This window comes from Anneissia japonica, unplaced genomic scaffold (assembly GCF_011630105.1).
Source record: "Anneissia japonica isolate Jap-2015-1 unplaced genomic scaffold, ASM1163010v1 scaffold21_len1647178_cov195, whole genome shotgun sequence".
Taxonomy (NCBI): domain Eukaryota; kingdom Metazoa; phylum Echinodermata; class Crinoidea; order Comatulida; family Comatulidae; genus Anneissia; species Anneissia japonica.
The window spans coordinates 708,033-721,939 of NW_022750455.1; the positions used below are offsets into that span (position 1 = coordinate 708,033).

The 13,907-nt window shown below is 31.8% G+C and overlaps 1 protein-coding gene across 1 annotated transcript; it reads right to left on the reverse strand.

Moving 5' to 3' along the window:
• Positions 1-4,316: 4,316 nt before the first annotated feature.
• On the reverse strand, positions 4,317-9,503 carry LOC117121390 (homeobox protein not2-like). The gene is made up of 3 exons (XM_033266588.1): positions 8,936-9,503; positions 5,980-6,170; positions 4,317-5,609 (listed from the first exon to the last, which is right to left on the reverse strand). The coding sequence occupies exons 1-3, from the start codon at positions 9,423-9,425 to the stop codon at positions 5,439-5,441; spliced, it is 852 nt and encodes a 283-aa protein (XP_033122479.1). The 5' UTR covers positions 9,426-9,503; the 3' UTR covers positions 4,317-5,438.
• Between the last annotated feature and the right edge of the window lie 4,404 nt (positions 9,504-13,907).

The window sequence follows — 13,907 nt, forward strand, 5'->3', positions numbered from 1 at the left end:
CCTCTCTCGACTGTATCCCTGGCCCCAGCTTGCTGACGCCACCCTTGATACTGACTAATTAGCCACGTGTGTGGTTGTGTAACTGTGATTTCCACGGATCCACAGGAACCCAAATAGTACCCGACTAGGGCCAGTGAGTCGCTTTACTGCTTCACTTCATAGACCTATAGAACATTTAATGTAGGCCAATTGAGCAGGCCTACTGAATGATTGTATATATATTCATACTATATGGCATAATTATGAACCATTCTCTTATACACAGATACATTACCTTTCACAGTATAATCGTGTTCACATAGGCCACATACGCATTTAAATCGATTTAGAAAGTGAAGTTAGTTGCGCTTATATGTTTGCGAGTGTATTAAGATATTTAGTTTAGGCCTACTAATTCTGAGGCCTGTAATTTATTTTTTTTTTAATGTGACTGGCCAATGCCACAACCTCTAAATCTGCCCCTGAGTCCTGTACACAAGAAATCAGTCGTAGCAACACACAATTTTATCTGTAAAACTTACCTAATAATATCTGCAGGATTGCTGGAAGGGTACAACACAAGTGGTTAACATGTACTAATAAGATAATTATTATTCTGTAGTAATTCTATAGAAGCCACTATCATTTCCATATATACTCTGGTTCGATACCCCGGATGTTTATTGTTTAAGATGATCCTTTTTGTTATGGCTGTCACTTTGCGGTGGAGACCAAACAGCAAGACAATATGAATGGTAGGGTATTTGAAAACAACAGGGTATGGATAAACGACGTCGCGAATAGGCCTATTTCAAGAGGTTCGTTGCCTAAGGGTATACCTCCTACAGCGGACTTTACGCGCCCACTCAGTTGTCTTATTGCCTATGGGTATTATATTATAGTCTTATAATTTATTATTGTTGTTATTGTCATTACTATTTTTATTAATTATCATTATTAGTTTTATTATCATTATATTATATTATCAACGGTATTGTTATTATTATTATATTATTATTATTATCATTATCATTATCATTATCATTTTATCATTATTATTATTATTATTACTACTTGCGAAAAGGCCGAATCGGCGGCCTTTCACGAGGCTGTGAGGTACTGGGGCGGTTCCAGATATTTACAGGAGGGGTGCAGAAAGAGGATGTGAGGTACTGAGGCGGGTCCAGATCTTTACAGGAGGGGGTGCAGAAAGTATAAATTGGTCTAACATAAGTTTTAATGACTTGGGAACCGTTCTGCCTTATCACCCTCCCATCTTTTGAGAGACTTAAAAGACAACAATAATATTAGCGGGAAAATTATTCTCATAAATGACATACTGAATACTCTGCTGCTCCTGTCGCTGTACTTTACTAACGTAATTTGAATAATGAATTGAATTCTCACATGTGTTGCTTTTGTAACGTGTATTGTCCTCGTCCAATATTTTGTACACTCGTGTTTTAATATTGTAAAATGATTTTTTTACGATATTTTAATGGACATAAATATGAACTCAATATGCCAATAATGGGAAGACATTTAAAAGAATGGTGCTAAAATGTATTTCTTCCAGAGCTAGCTGTGCACACGTCTGGGCGGTATATCAGCACAAACATTTTGTCCTTACTCAAATTACCCGGGGGCTCACTCTTAAATATTTCTATACGGGTAGGTGCCGCATTTACGGGGGTATTTTTGAGGACTTGGTAGCACAAGTGTGGAAATTTATTGAAGAGTTTCAGCATGTATAAGGTATATTTGCGAGGACTTGGTAGCACAAGTGTGGGCAATACGTAGGTAAAATTGGTAGTCCCTGCTCCGTCCCGTATCAAAGTAGCATATTTTTTCACACGATTTTAGCGAAGATTTTTTGCTAACCTCCGTCCTAAACCTACCGTTGACTATACATAGCCACGAACAGTAGAGATCGCTAGCAGAGAGAACCGTGGTCTTATTCGCCATCGGGAACCTTGGTAGGTTACATGGCCGTAATAGTAGTTCAACCGACACCGGATTTTGGTAAATGGTAATTTACCATAATAATTTTCAGTAAAATAGATAAAGTGTCTCATGTCTTGGAGTGGCTGCTGCACCCCCTCGTAAGGTTGCTATACAAGTGTGCCCCCCCCCCAGGGTCAAATTAGTATATGAATATTATTATTAGCATTGTTATTATTGTTGTTGTTGGTTGCTGTTGGTCCCATTATTTACTGTTCCTCCACTCAAAATTTGTCGGTATTTTCTGCCGGAATAATATTACATTGGTATGATATTTTTATATAAATGTACTGCTGCTATCCCGGAGGTCGACAAACGTAAACATAGTACGATGACCTCTTACGCTATAAAAAGTTTTTGTTTTCCTTCAAACCAAACACAAATGAAATAACAATTCCTAAAGAATAAATCCATTTGAAAGCGAGAATTCACTTTTCATTAATATATTCAAGTTGTTTAAATAATTTGTATAATTATTGTGTAATTTTTGCCGTCGAGTATATCTATGAATTATTATTTCAGGATTGGTCTTACATCAGATATTTCGTTCTTTTGAAAATATTGTTAATGTAGGCATATTTTTTGTTGTTTGGCGGACCGTTTCTTTTGTTAACTGTTGCTATCCGTCGACAGACGCAAACATAGTGCGATGGCCTCTTGGCTATAAAACTTTTTTTTTTACTTCAAACCAAACACAAATAAAATCAAATGACAATCCTTAATGAATAAACCCCCTTGAAAGCGATAATTCATTTTCCATTAATTAATTCAAGTTATTAAAATAATTTTTATTATCGTGTCATTTTTGCCGTCGAGTCTATCTACGAATTATTATCATCAGAATTGTTCTTATATCAGATGTTTCATTCATTTTAAATATTAATGTACGCCTTTTTTTTTTTTTTTTTGCTTGGAGGACCGTTCCTTTTGTGGGGACTGTATTGAAATTGTAAGCCAGAAAAGTGTTGTATATTTTTCTATCCTATATTTATTTCTTTTTGACTTATTTTTTATATATATATATATTTATTATTATTTATTTTACTAAGTTAGGTAATTGCTTTCTGTATTTAGTTAATTGCTTTCTGTATTTAGTTAATTTTGTTTGATTATATTATAATTGGCCTGTTATTGTATTTATGTAAACTGGATTGTAGTGATTAATGTCCCCGCCCAGGAATTCAATTTACTTTTTTTTGTTTTTTTTTTGTTTTTTTTTTGTTTTTTTTTTTGCAAATAAAGAATAAGAGTAAGAAAGGGTAAAATGTGAAATCAAGAATTTTAAAATCTTGCAATGTTAGTGTTGGCTTGTTTTCAGAAGGTTATCATAGTTCCAGCAGCGGAGAGACTACAGGAATCCACATACTGTTTCTCCGTGGGGGAGCCTAAAAGTGTGTGTGGGGGGGGGGGAAATATGTGCCACTGATTACAAAACAACAAAATACCGGTTAATTTTCACTACAATATTAGGATTAATTAGCATATATTTATATTTTTCATCAATTAATGTGCTCAGCTCTGAACTCTGGGTAATTAATCGCATGAATAGACAACCTACTTAGCGACACGTTCCAGTGATGAAGCAATTCGAACCATTGTTACTAAACAATTATGTTTCGTGACACTTGTAGCGAAGTGTATAGTGCAGTACATCAGTTCATTCATCATCGTTTTTAGAAGACATCGAGTCGGTTATAATTATTAAAATATTCGTTTGTGTTACTCGTTATGTATAAATTTTCCACGATAATTGTTAGCAGTCGAGTGGGCACGTAAGTAGTTTATTAGATGAAGAGAGGGCCCACAATGAAATCAGAATGACTATTTTTAATTACTTTTTAATATATATTAATGGAATGAGGGAAATGAGGCACAACAATAACATTGTCATGTGTATGGCTTTCACGGTAACTTACTCAAGATCTTAATGAAAAAAACAAAAACAAAAACAGACTGATTATTGTATGAGAAACCAACCATTTTAGAGGGCGTCCTCATGCTTAGGCAAACTGAGACGATTAAATATGTTCATTTCAAAATATTAGCAAAAGTAAGTAACTACTCGCCAATTACAGAATGGAACTAAGCTTAAGGAAAGGAATTGTTTTTTGTCGTGAGAACTGCAACCCTAACCGTAACGCAATAATAACAATTATAATTATGATATATTATAACTATAGTAGCAATAATTATAATATATTGCAGCAATACTAATAATACAATAATAATAATATTAATAATAATTTTTATTAATTAAAAATTAATATTTTATATTATCACTGTTATTACAATTATCGTTATTAACACAAGGTATGATAAATTCAAAGTCAACGATATGTAATATTATTACGTTTTAATGAATACAGTCATTCAATAATCAATAAAGTAGCATATAAATACAACAGGTATTTGATCAGCTTGGAATCGATCGATATAACGCGTTTAATGGGAATACTTTAAAGCTGATTTTCCCATAAGCCTGATAATCTGCCAACCTCAATTGGATATGTTATAACAACAAATACATAATTGCTTCTATAATAGAATTAACACCATACAAATCCTAGATAGAATTTACACAAATGTTTCACAATTAATCGAGTATAATTGTAGAATGTAGGTTATATCGAGATTTTCAATCAAAATACATTTGATACCGTATTAATTCATAAATCATAATATAATTAATTTTACTTTCAATAGTCTTGATATTTAAGACAAATTTATGATAAATTAATTACATGTATACGAAAGTGAACTTCTAACAACTTTTATTGGCTACTCATCATAAACGTTATCCAAATAACTGATATTCTTATGATGCTCATAAAAATGAGTATAAAATATATTCTAAAGTAGTGAATTGTTTTATTCTTATATAATAATATTAAATAAGAAGTTGGGAATAAAGAATAGCTGCATGTCTTTAAAACAGTAAGAAGTCTGTGGTTACACAATCTCATACATCTACATACGTGTTAATGCAAGGATCCTGACAAGGAAGGAACGAATGTTGACGGCGAGACTGCCAATAACATTACCAAAATAGATTCCGGGACAATGTACGGCTTTTGCCAAAATATTGGAATCCGTTTGGATTTGCACTTGTTTTCAAGCAGTGGTTCTTATTCTTTTTTTTTAATGAAAATATTTAGTTTCTTAAACTTTCTTGTACACAAGAAACATCACAAAGCACCATCAGACAACTTTAAAGTCATAAAGTAAATATTTCTTACCAAAATTTCATACAATTTCCCCAAATATTCTACACTGTCTATTTACAATAAATTATTTACAATATTTTCTTTCGATTTGACAAATTTTGAGAATGGATTTCCTTTGAAAACAATATCGACAAAATGCAATGATTCGCGGAATAATAAAATTTACAATATACAGTACTATGTTTTTGTAAGACTTCGTTTGATTATATTCTAGAAAATTTGGCGCCAATAATACTATTCTTCTTGATGATCTCTGTCGTCTGCCTCTGTTTCTGAGCAGATAGAAGTTTCACCGTCACTCTCTCGTAGCTTCTGTAATGCTCTGATCTTAGCTAGTTTTGCTTGCTGTTTCTCAAAGTTTTGTTTCCGCCATTTGATTCGCCTGTTTTGAAACCATACTTTGACCTGCAATTAGACAACAAAACTATTAAAGAACTGGTATTGAAAGTGTCATTAAATGATAATGATAATGATAATGATGATGATGATGATGATGATTTTTATGGTGGTGGTGGTGGTGATGAACATAATAAACCACAATACTAAAAACCTATCAAGAAAAGTATTATTGGCAGGAAACATTGCTTAGTCAATGGCTGCTAAAAAATAATTTTCAGAGGCTAAATTTTAATTATTAATTTTTTTATTATTAATTATTATCATTATTAATTATTCTGTCATTTAATATTAATAATAAGCCTTATTGTTGTTGTTTCAGTTTACTGTCTTGATAGGGGGTATATAATTTTCTTTTCAAACCAAGATTTTCACTAACCTGCGATTCGGTGAGGTTTAATGTTGATGCTAAGTATAAACGCTCTGAGCCCACCATGTACTGTTGGCGTGCAAACTCCTGTTCGAGGCTATCCAGTTGCTCTTGTGTAAATATCGTGCGCACACGTTTTGATTTCTGGGACCCATTTGTTTTCAGCCAATCGGGTTCTTCGAGGATTCGTTTTGAAATTTCTGTGAAAATAAAAGCAAAAGTGAAATGTTACAAACTTAACAAACAATATTGGCAGCTGAATTAATTAAAACATTTTAAGAATATTCAGGAAAAAACTACACATACCATGCACCTATCAAAACAATCGTCAATCTTTTTGATGAATGACAAATATTTTATCACATTGCTTTGCCATATTTATGCAACTGTGCTTGTATTAATGAGAGAAAACAACAGGCTTATGCATATTTTACATACAATATGTAACTCTTTAATAAGAGTACACTATGTTGATATTTTTATGATATTGTTTTTCTATACAAATAATACGCATCTACTTAAACATGTGTGTTAATATCGTTTTGATCTTTCAAGTAATATTAATTAATTTCTTTTTATATTGTTTTTTTAATGCTCAAGTAATACGCGCATGTTTGATATGTGTTGATATTGTTTGTACAATTCAAACAAAAAAAAAACACATGTCGGTATTATTTGAGAAATTTTAATTGGAATATGTCGTTAATTAATGAAAGATTGGTTCGATGTTTGAAAAATTAAAATATGTAATATGTAAATATGTAATATGTATTTTGTAACAAACTTGATTGATATGAAAGTTAACCAGATGCGAATGATTGATTATCTCAACGTATTAGGTTATTATGTTTGTTAAAATGCTTATAATAAGCACAGAGCCGATGAAATTTACTACGTATCAATAGATTTCACAGGTTTCATTTACTCCAGATTTAGATATTCAGCCATGAAGAGATTTCTTCCATAATAGCTTTTATCGTTATATTATTATCGTATATATATATTATATATATATATATATATATATATATATATATATAGGCCTATATATATATATATTACATAATATAAAATATATGCTAAATATATTTGAATGAAAGTTGATTATCTAGGTAATTCTTGCCACTACAATTGAACATTTCTCGGCACTACAAAGTTCCAGGTGAGCACATTATCGGATGAGTCTAAAACAGTGCAAAAACCCATTCGTCATAAGAGCAGTGTTTCCCTAGTTGTTCATCTTTTGATCCTTTGATAGCAGGTGTTACCGCCGCATTGTATGAACATGGTCTTACCGGGAAAGGATTTTCTTTGACTGGGGTGTGACCGCAACTAGAGATCAAGCCTCTCAGAACCTAAAAGTGCCAGGGATAACCTTACTTTTAACAACTTCTACCGCGAAATTGATGAACAACAATGCGGATATTAACACTTCAAACTGAGCAGCACTGAATTTTGACTTACTTAGTGTTGGCCGGAACAATGATGTCTTAGAAAAGGTATAATTAAATGTAAATAAATGTATTGTCTTCCTAATTTTAGACTGGGCTCGACGCATTTCGAAAATCATGAAGTGGACAAAATACTCTAAAACAAAAACCAGATTGCCGCTATTGATATCTGGTTAACGAAAGTTCTCTAATAGACCGACAGTCAATTATTCTGCACCTGTAACACATAGGCGGGACTTACTAAAGGATCTTTTCATCATCTTAATTACAACACAGGTTAATTTCTATCTACAAACAATTGACCAGGTGGGCCAACGATCATTTCAATTGAGTATTCCATTATTTGAACCATTACTTCGTATACTTAATGAATTGCGTATCGAACAATTACATGTAATGCGGTACCCTAAAAAATCAGCACGCAGTAAATCATACTTATGTTTGCATAGAAAACATCAGAACATGTCTTAGATAATAGGACTATATTCGGTTAAGCAACACCGAGTTTACTTTGTAAGCAATGCGGGCTTTCTCAGTGAACTCAATACTACAGTACAATAGGCCTACTAAGATTCATAAATGTTTGCAATGTATTAAAGACAGTTGTTTTCGAATGTGAACGGGAAAGCAGGGTCTGGTTTTGAAATTCCTCCATAATATAATCCTCATCAATGATAATTACTATGTTAAAAGTTACCTCATGTTATTTAAATATTTTGAGATAGGAATCGACATTTTGAGACTTGTTTAACTATAGTTGCCGCAAAAATGTACAAGTTTAAATAAATGTAAAAGGAATGTATTCTTAGAAACCATAGGCAGTAAGTAATGGAAAGTGCCAACCAATCATTTAAGATGGGATAAACCAGTGCACTCATTAACGCCAAGTAGATATTTAAATATTGGGTCCTCAGAAACCAAGTTTACAAGTGACTGAAATTTTGTACTGGAATTTCAAAAACAATCCATTCAGATATCATGAACATAGGAATATATATATATATAAGATGTGTATAAGAGATGTCTACAAATACAGCTGAGGTACCAGTGTAACATAAATTTGATGACTTATCTCGTATTTAGTTTCTTCCTAACAATGTAATCGTTTATTTGTAATTTGAGAGTTAGGTAGTGTAACATAAAATACTGGTAGCATTTTATTAATTTTTATTGTTTACTAAACAACAAGCAAATTTGAAAGTTAATAAAGTGCTCCAGTTTAGACGCATAATACTATGTTATATCTTGCATAATAATAATAAATAATAGTAATAATAAATAATGATAATAATAATAATAATGATGATGATAATAATAATAATAATGATAATAATAATGATAATAATAATGATAATAATAATGATAATGATAATAATAATGATAATAATAATATTTAATAATAATAATAATAATAATAATAATAATAATAATAATAATAATAAATAATAATAATAATAATGGTATGGCGATATTAATGGTGATATTAATAACAGCAAAAATAATTGTAAACCTACCAGATTGTGATGATTTCGGTGAGCAGATGTTCCAGATATCGAGAGCATTTGATGTTACATCTCTGCTGTGTTCCTTTTCAATTTGAGACGTTGCAGGCGACCGTTTCTGGTAAATGACACGTGGTCTTGAAAGAATTGGATAATGAGGAATTCTGATAGATGCAGACACTCTAGGATCACACAAATGGTACCCGTTGCTAAACGGAACATTTTCGATAGTGTTCTTTGGCGAAACTGGTGAAATTGATCGCGACCGTTCCTCTTTCAGACCTAGGATGGCATCAATTGTGAAAGAAGATTTCTTGGTGAATGTGGATTCTGTCAGTAGTGGGGGGCTGTACGATGGTCGAAGATCAGATATCGGTTGGCCTGCGGTTGAATTGTGACATTGAATTTGTGGACGTTGATACGGATGGTAGAAATATGTACCTCGACAATGAGGGTTCATTATTGGTCTACGGATACCCCCTGGTAAATCTTGATTCAGCATTCTGGAATGTCTCTGTCTAGTCAAATTATATCTCTAATGTACGTTTTATCAACAACAATGGCAAAGTATACCAGTTGCTAAAACTTTCGTGCTATATATATACACTGTCAAATTAATTAAGTAGATGTGATTGGCTGGGCGGGAGCGTAATTCAGAATATGAGCCAATCAGATCAAGCGTATCGAGAGCGTAAGATTAATTATGTGAATGAGGCTGTACGAGACTTCAAAGAGGTCGATATCGCGTTTTGAACAAGCTCGTTAATCCGCAATCATTCACGCCCATTTGTTACCGTCAATTGAGCATTAACATGGGAACGTTTTAACCAATTAATGAATCAGGAGAAACACAATATACTCTAATTATACCAAGTATCAAAGTAATATACATATGTCTATCGGTGGATAGATAGTACTCGCTGTATTATGATGTTACAACATTAAAAAATAAAATGCTTTTTACCAAATGAATGAATATAATTTTCAACAAAAGAATATTAATGCAATCCAATTAGGCTATTATTTCTCATTATCTGAAATCTATCATTATGTAATATAGTCACAAATCGAATCGTGTTGCGTGATGTGTGGACGAAATATCTGTATTCAACATTTTTTTTGTTTAATTAATAATATAAGGCCTAATTAATTATTTTAAGACTTTTTACAGTAGCCTTTCAAAATATAAGGCGTTATACATCAAATAGTTGTTTAATTAGGCCTATCGTTACCATTTTTTATTCCACGCATATTATAACTTCTCAAAAATATTACTAGACCTCATTACTGCTATCAGTATGAAATTTAGGCCTAATACACTATTCTTTCACGTTGAATATGAAACATTTTATTCCAATTTGTATATACATTGAAGTTTAACATAAAAGGCCTAAGTAATTAGAGGTTATCAATCAAAACATTATCACCTTGAACACCCGACTGTGGAGGGAATATGGATACAAGTAAATTGAAAACAAAAACGAAAAGTGGGCCTGAGGTATTGCAAAGGGGTAAAATTAAGATTACAATGTGAAATATTTTGATGTGTGCGTTTGCGTCAGGAAAATATCATAGGGAAAAAAAATTAGAACAGTATTTGGTAAGATACGATTACACATTAGGTAGGGAAAAACATCACTCCAATGTGAAGGTAATGATAATGAATATTTATTTGAAAAATTAAATTAACTGAAATCGAGTGCCAGAAAAAACAGCACTTAAAGCGGTGATAAATTTAACAGAGCAGTAATATAATATATTTGATATATTGAATCAAGATATCCCTTGAAGATAGGTGTTAATAATAACGTTTTTAGTTATTTTAATGTATTTAAGCAATAAGAATTCAGCAGTAGGCCTATATCCATAGTAATTATGTTACATCAATTTACATGTCTCGTGGGAAGAAGCAAATCTATATTTACGCGATTCTGACGTTTAGTTTATGAATTAAATTTCTTTATTCGTCATATAAATACTAAGCTTATACAAGCATTGAAAGGAATATTTATAATTAGAACTGCCTAATTTTAAAGTTTTCTAAGCCTCCTTAATTTATGTATGTGGTCATTTTGAAAACTAACGTTCCACTATAGCCTAGCTCATCCTATGTATTGCACCTATTGCAAAACTACCGTAAAACCTCGAAATGAAGCCCAATGGGTTTAATCTCAAAATGAAGCACATCCCAAATTGAAGCCCCCTCTTCAGTTTGCAAAATTAGCCTAAAAAAGAAGCCCATCTCGAAATGAAGCCCATTGGCTTCTTTTTAATACGTACATGAATTTCAAAAACAAAATAAATTAAAAACAAACTTGGCTTATACAGTAGTTTAAGTGATTTAATGCCAGTTAAATCCACTCCATGGTACAGATAATATTACAGTGGGCTTATTTATTGTTTTATAGTATAAATTCACAAAATTTACAGCATTCATTTTGAAAAGAAGCCCCCTCTTTACTTTGCAAAAATAGCCTCGAAAAGAAGCCCATCCAAAGTTCGCAATAAAAAGAAGCCCAGGGCTTCAATTCGAGGTTTTATTGACGACAGGTTGGATACCTGTATAGTTACACTGTATGTCCAGGGAGTTAATTTAGCATGGGTTGAATCATCATGACACGCTATTATACATTAATTAATTCTGTCCAATTGATGAACCCTCTTGTTTTGTGAACTAATTAATAAAATCATCAACACCTCTGGATTATAATTATTGTCTGCTCGTCTGATTGGTGTTTCAGCGAATTCTCCATTAGCCGATACATTGAAATTGACCGTCCTTGCTTTCACTGAAAACACGCGCTATTCAATTTTATATGAATCCAATTATCCACTAACAATGCACCTAATGTTCTGTAATTACACGATGTTTTGTGAAAACTGACAACTATTGTTATGTCTTGATGAAGTCAGAAAACTATCGAGATGCTTGTAATGACAGCTTAAGTTTTCTTAGATCGTTTTAATGTCTTTGGAGACAATACATGAGGAGTAGGACTATTAATATGTTTTTATTAAGTAAGGCCTTCAAAATAATATTGATAGACTTTAAAATTAATTTCAGACTCAATTGGCTCATGAAACAGAAATATCAAGAAAGTACAATATAGATTATACGAACATCAGTCGAACATGCTGAAATTGGGAATCACTCAACGTTAAGCCTAATTACACTAGCGCAGCATAACATAATTTCTAATAACAGTTAATACGGTAACACTACGCCTAGTGCTAATACGGTACTAACTTTACTTTATATAACTTTGATCTGTCCAAGAGAATTGCTTTATATATTTACTATATGATTGACCTGTTTTAAAGAACCTGTTTTAAATGTATATACATATATGTAACTAGCTTACCAAACCGTTTTCCCCCATACGAAATTTGCCAATGTAATTTCACATTAGTTCACTATTATTGCTTACTTATATTATAATTTTTCTATGAAATCATGCATAAATGGTTTAAAATAGGCCTAGGATACGAAACGGCAATGAATGTATGCTTATTATCCATGTAGGCCTATGTAATTAGTACATCATTATATACTATAGCTAAATTTTTTTTTATTGATTTCTGGATTGATCTCTTTATTGTTAATATATTAGGCTTACTTTTATTTTTTATCCCCGTTAATAATTCGTAATAATTATATAAGAGACAAACAAGCGAAGAACAGATAATCAGGTGTTAGTATGGTATTTGTTGATACATAAAATTAGCATACGGTAATTATTACATTAATTTACATTTCATTTGTAAGCATACCACACATCTATGTGTAAATACCTAATTGTTTATAGGCCTATTTCTCAATAAAATCATTTATGACTTACTATATTATTATTAATCAAAACGACTATAAAATAATCATAGAAATAATAAAGGTTATAATAAAAAATATTAAAAACCTTATAGCAATGTCTTCTTTGTGAAATTATTGAAGAAAAATCTATATGGACAGTAGACGTTACGAAGAAATCATTAATGTATGTATATATATATATATATATATGTATATATATATATATATATATATTATTTTATATGCAACGCCTCCTTGATTTTTCTTTGGGAAGGAGGTGTTGCATATATAATGGGACACGCCCTCTCTCAACAAGCAACTTTTACATGTTAATTTAACTTTGTCATTCTGATGTTCATCATTACGTTATCATCTTTATTCATGCAATTCTTTCTTCTTTACAATTACATTCACATCGATTCCTTAAAAATGCAATGTCATGATGTCTGTTCAAATAGCTATGGTTCAATTCCCATTTATTTAAAATTACAATGCTTCACAGTTGTTCACTCCTTTTATATAGTAGATTGCATGTTAGCAATCGTTTCACTGAAGATGGCGAAGGATTTGCCGAAACATGTCTGTTTTATACCGAGTTTTGATAATAAAATTCATTAGGCCTTGCCTATATGGTATTGAGTTTGAAAATTAATTATTTTTCTTAAGATTGTTAAGATATATATATATATATATATATATATATATATTAGGCCTATATATATATATATATAGGCCTGTATATATTATATATATATAATATATAAATCATCAAAGGTACATATACAGTGTTTAATAAGGACATGGTGGAACATCGTAGGCTACCCTGTAGCTTTTCAACGAATAAAGTCCTATGAAAAATCCTTGTGTAATAAAATGCCTCCCACGGGATTCGAACCTGCGACCTCTCGCTGACAAGGCGAGCGTCATAACCACTAGACCACGAAGGCTTCATGGTTGAACAGGTCCAAATACCCGTCGGGAACATTGTATTACAAAATGCTATGCCTCAAGAGGGCGTTTGGCCAGATAAATCTGGAAATACGGCTAGAAATACTGTCGTATATTATATATGATATTGAAGAAAGTTAGCCGTTAACACTTTTGAACACTGTTGAATAAATACACTGTATATGTACCTTTGATGATTTATATTATACTTATTCAACAGTGTTAACG

Bases quoted from the DNA above. Each gene is read 5' to 3' on its own strand.
- LOC117121390 (XM_033266588.1), bottom strand. From the start codon at position 9,425: ATGCTGAATCAAGATTTACCAGGGGGTATCCGTAGACCAATAATGAAC. The intron at 6,171-8,935 runs GTAGGTTTACAA...TTATTTTCACAG, and splicing joins ACCGAAATCATCACAATCTG to AAATTTCAAAACGAATCCTC. The intron at 5,610-5,979 runs GTTAGTGAAAAT...GTCTAATTGCAG, and splicing joins TAAACCTCACCGAATCGCAG to GTCAAAGTATGGTTTCAAAA.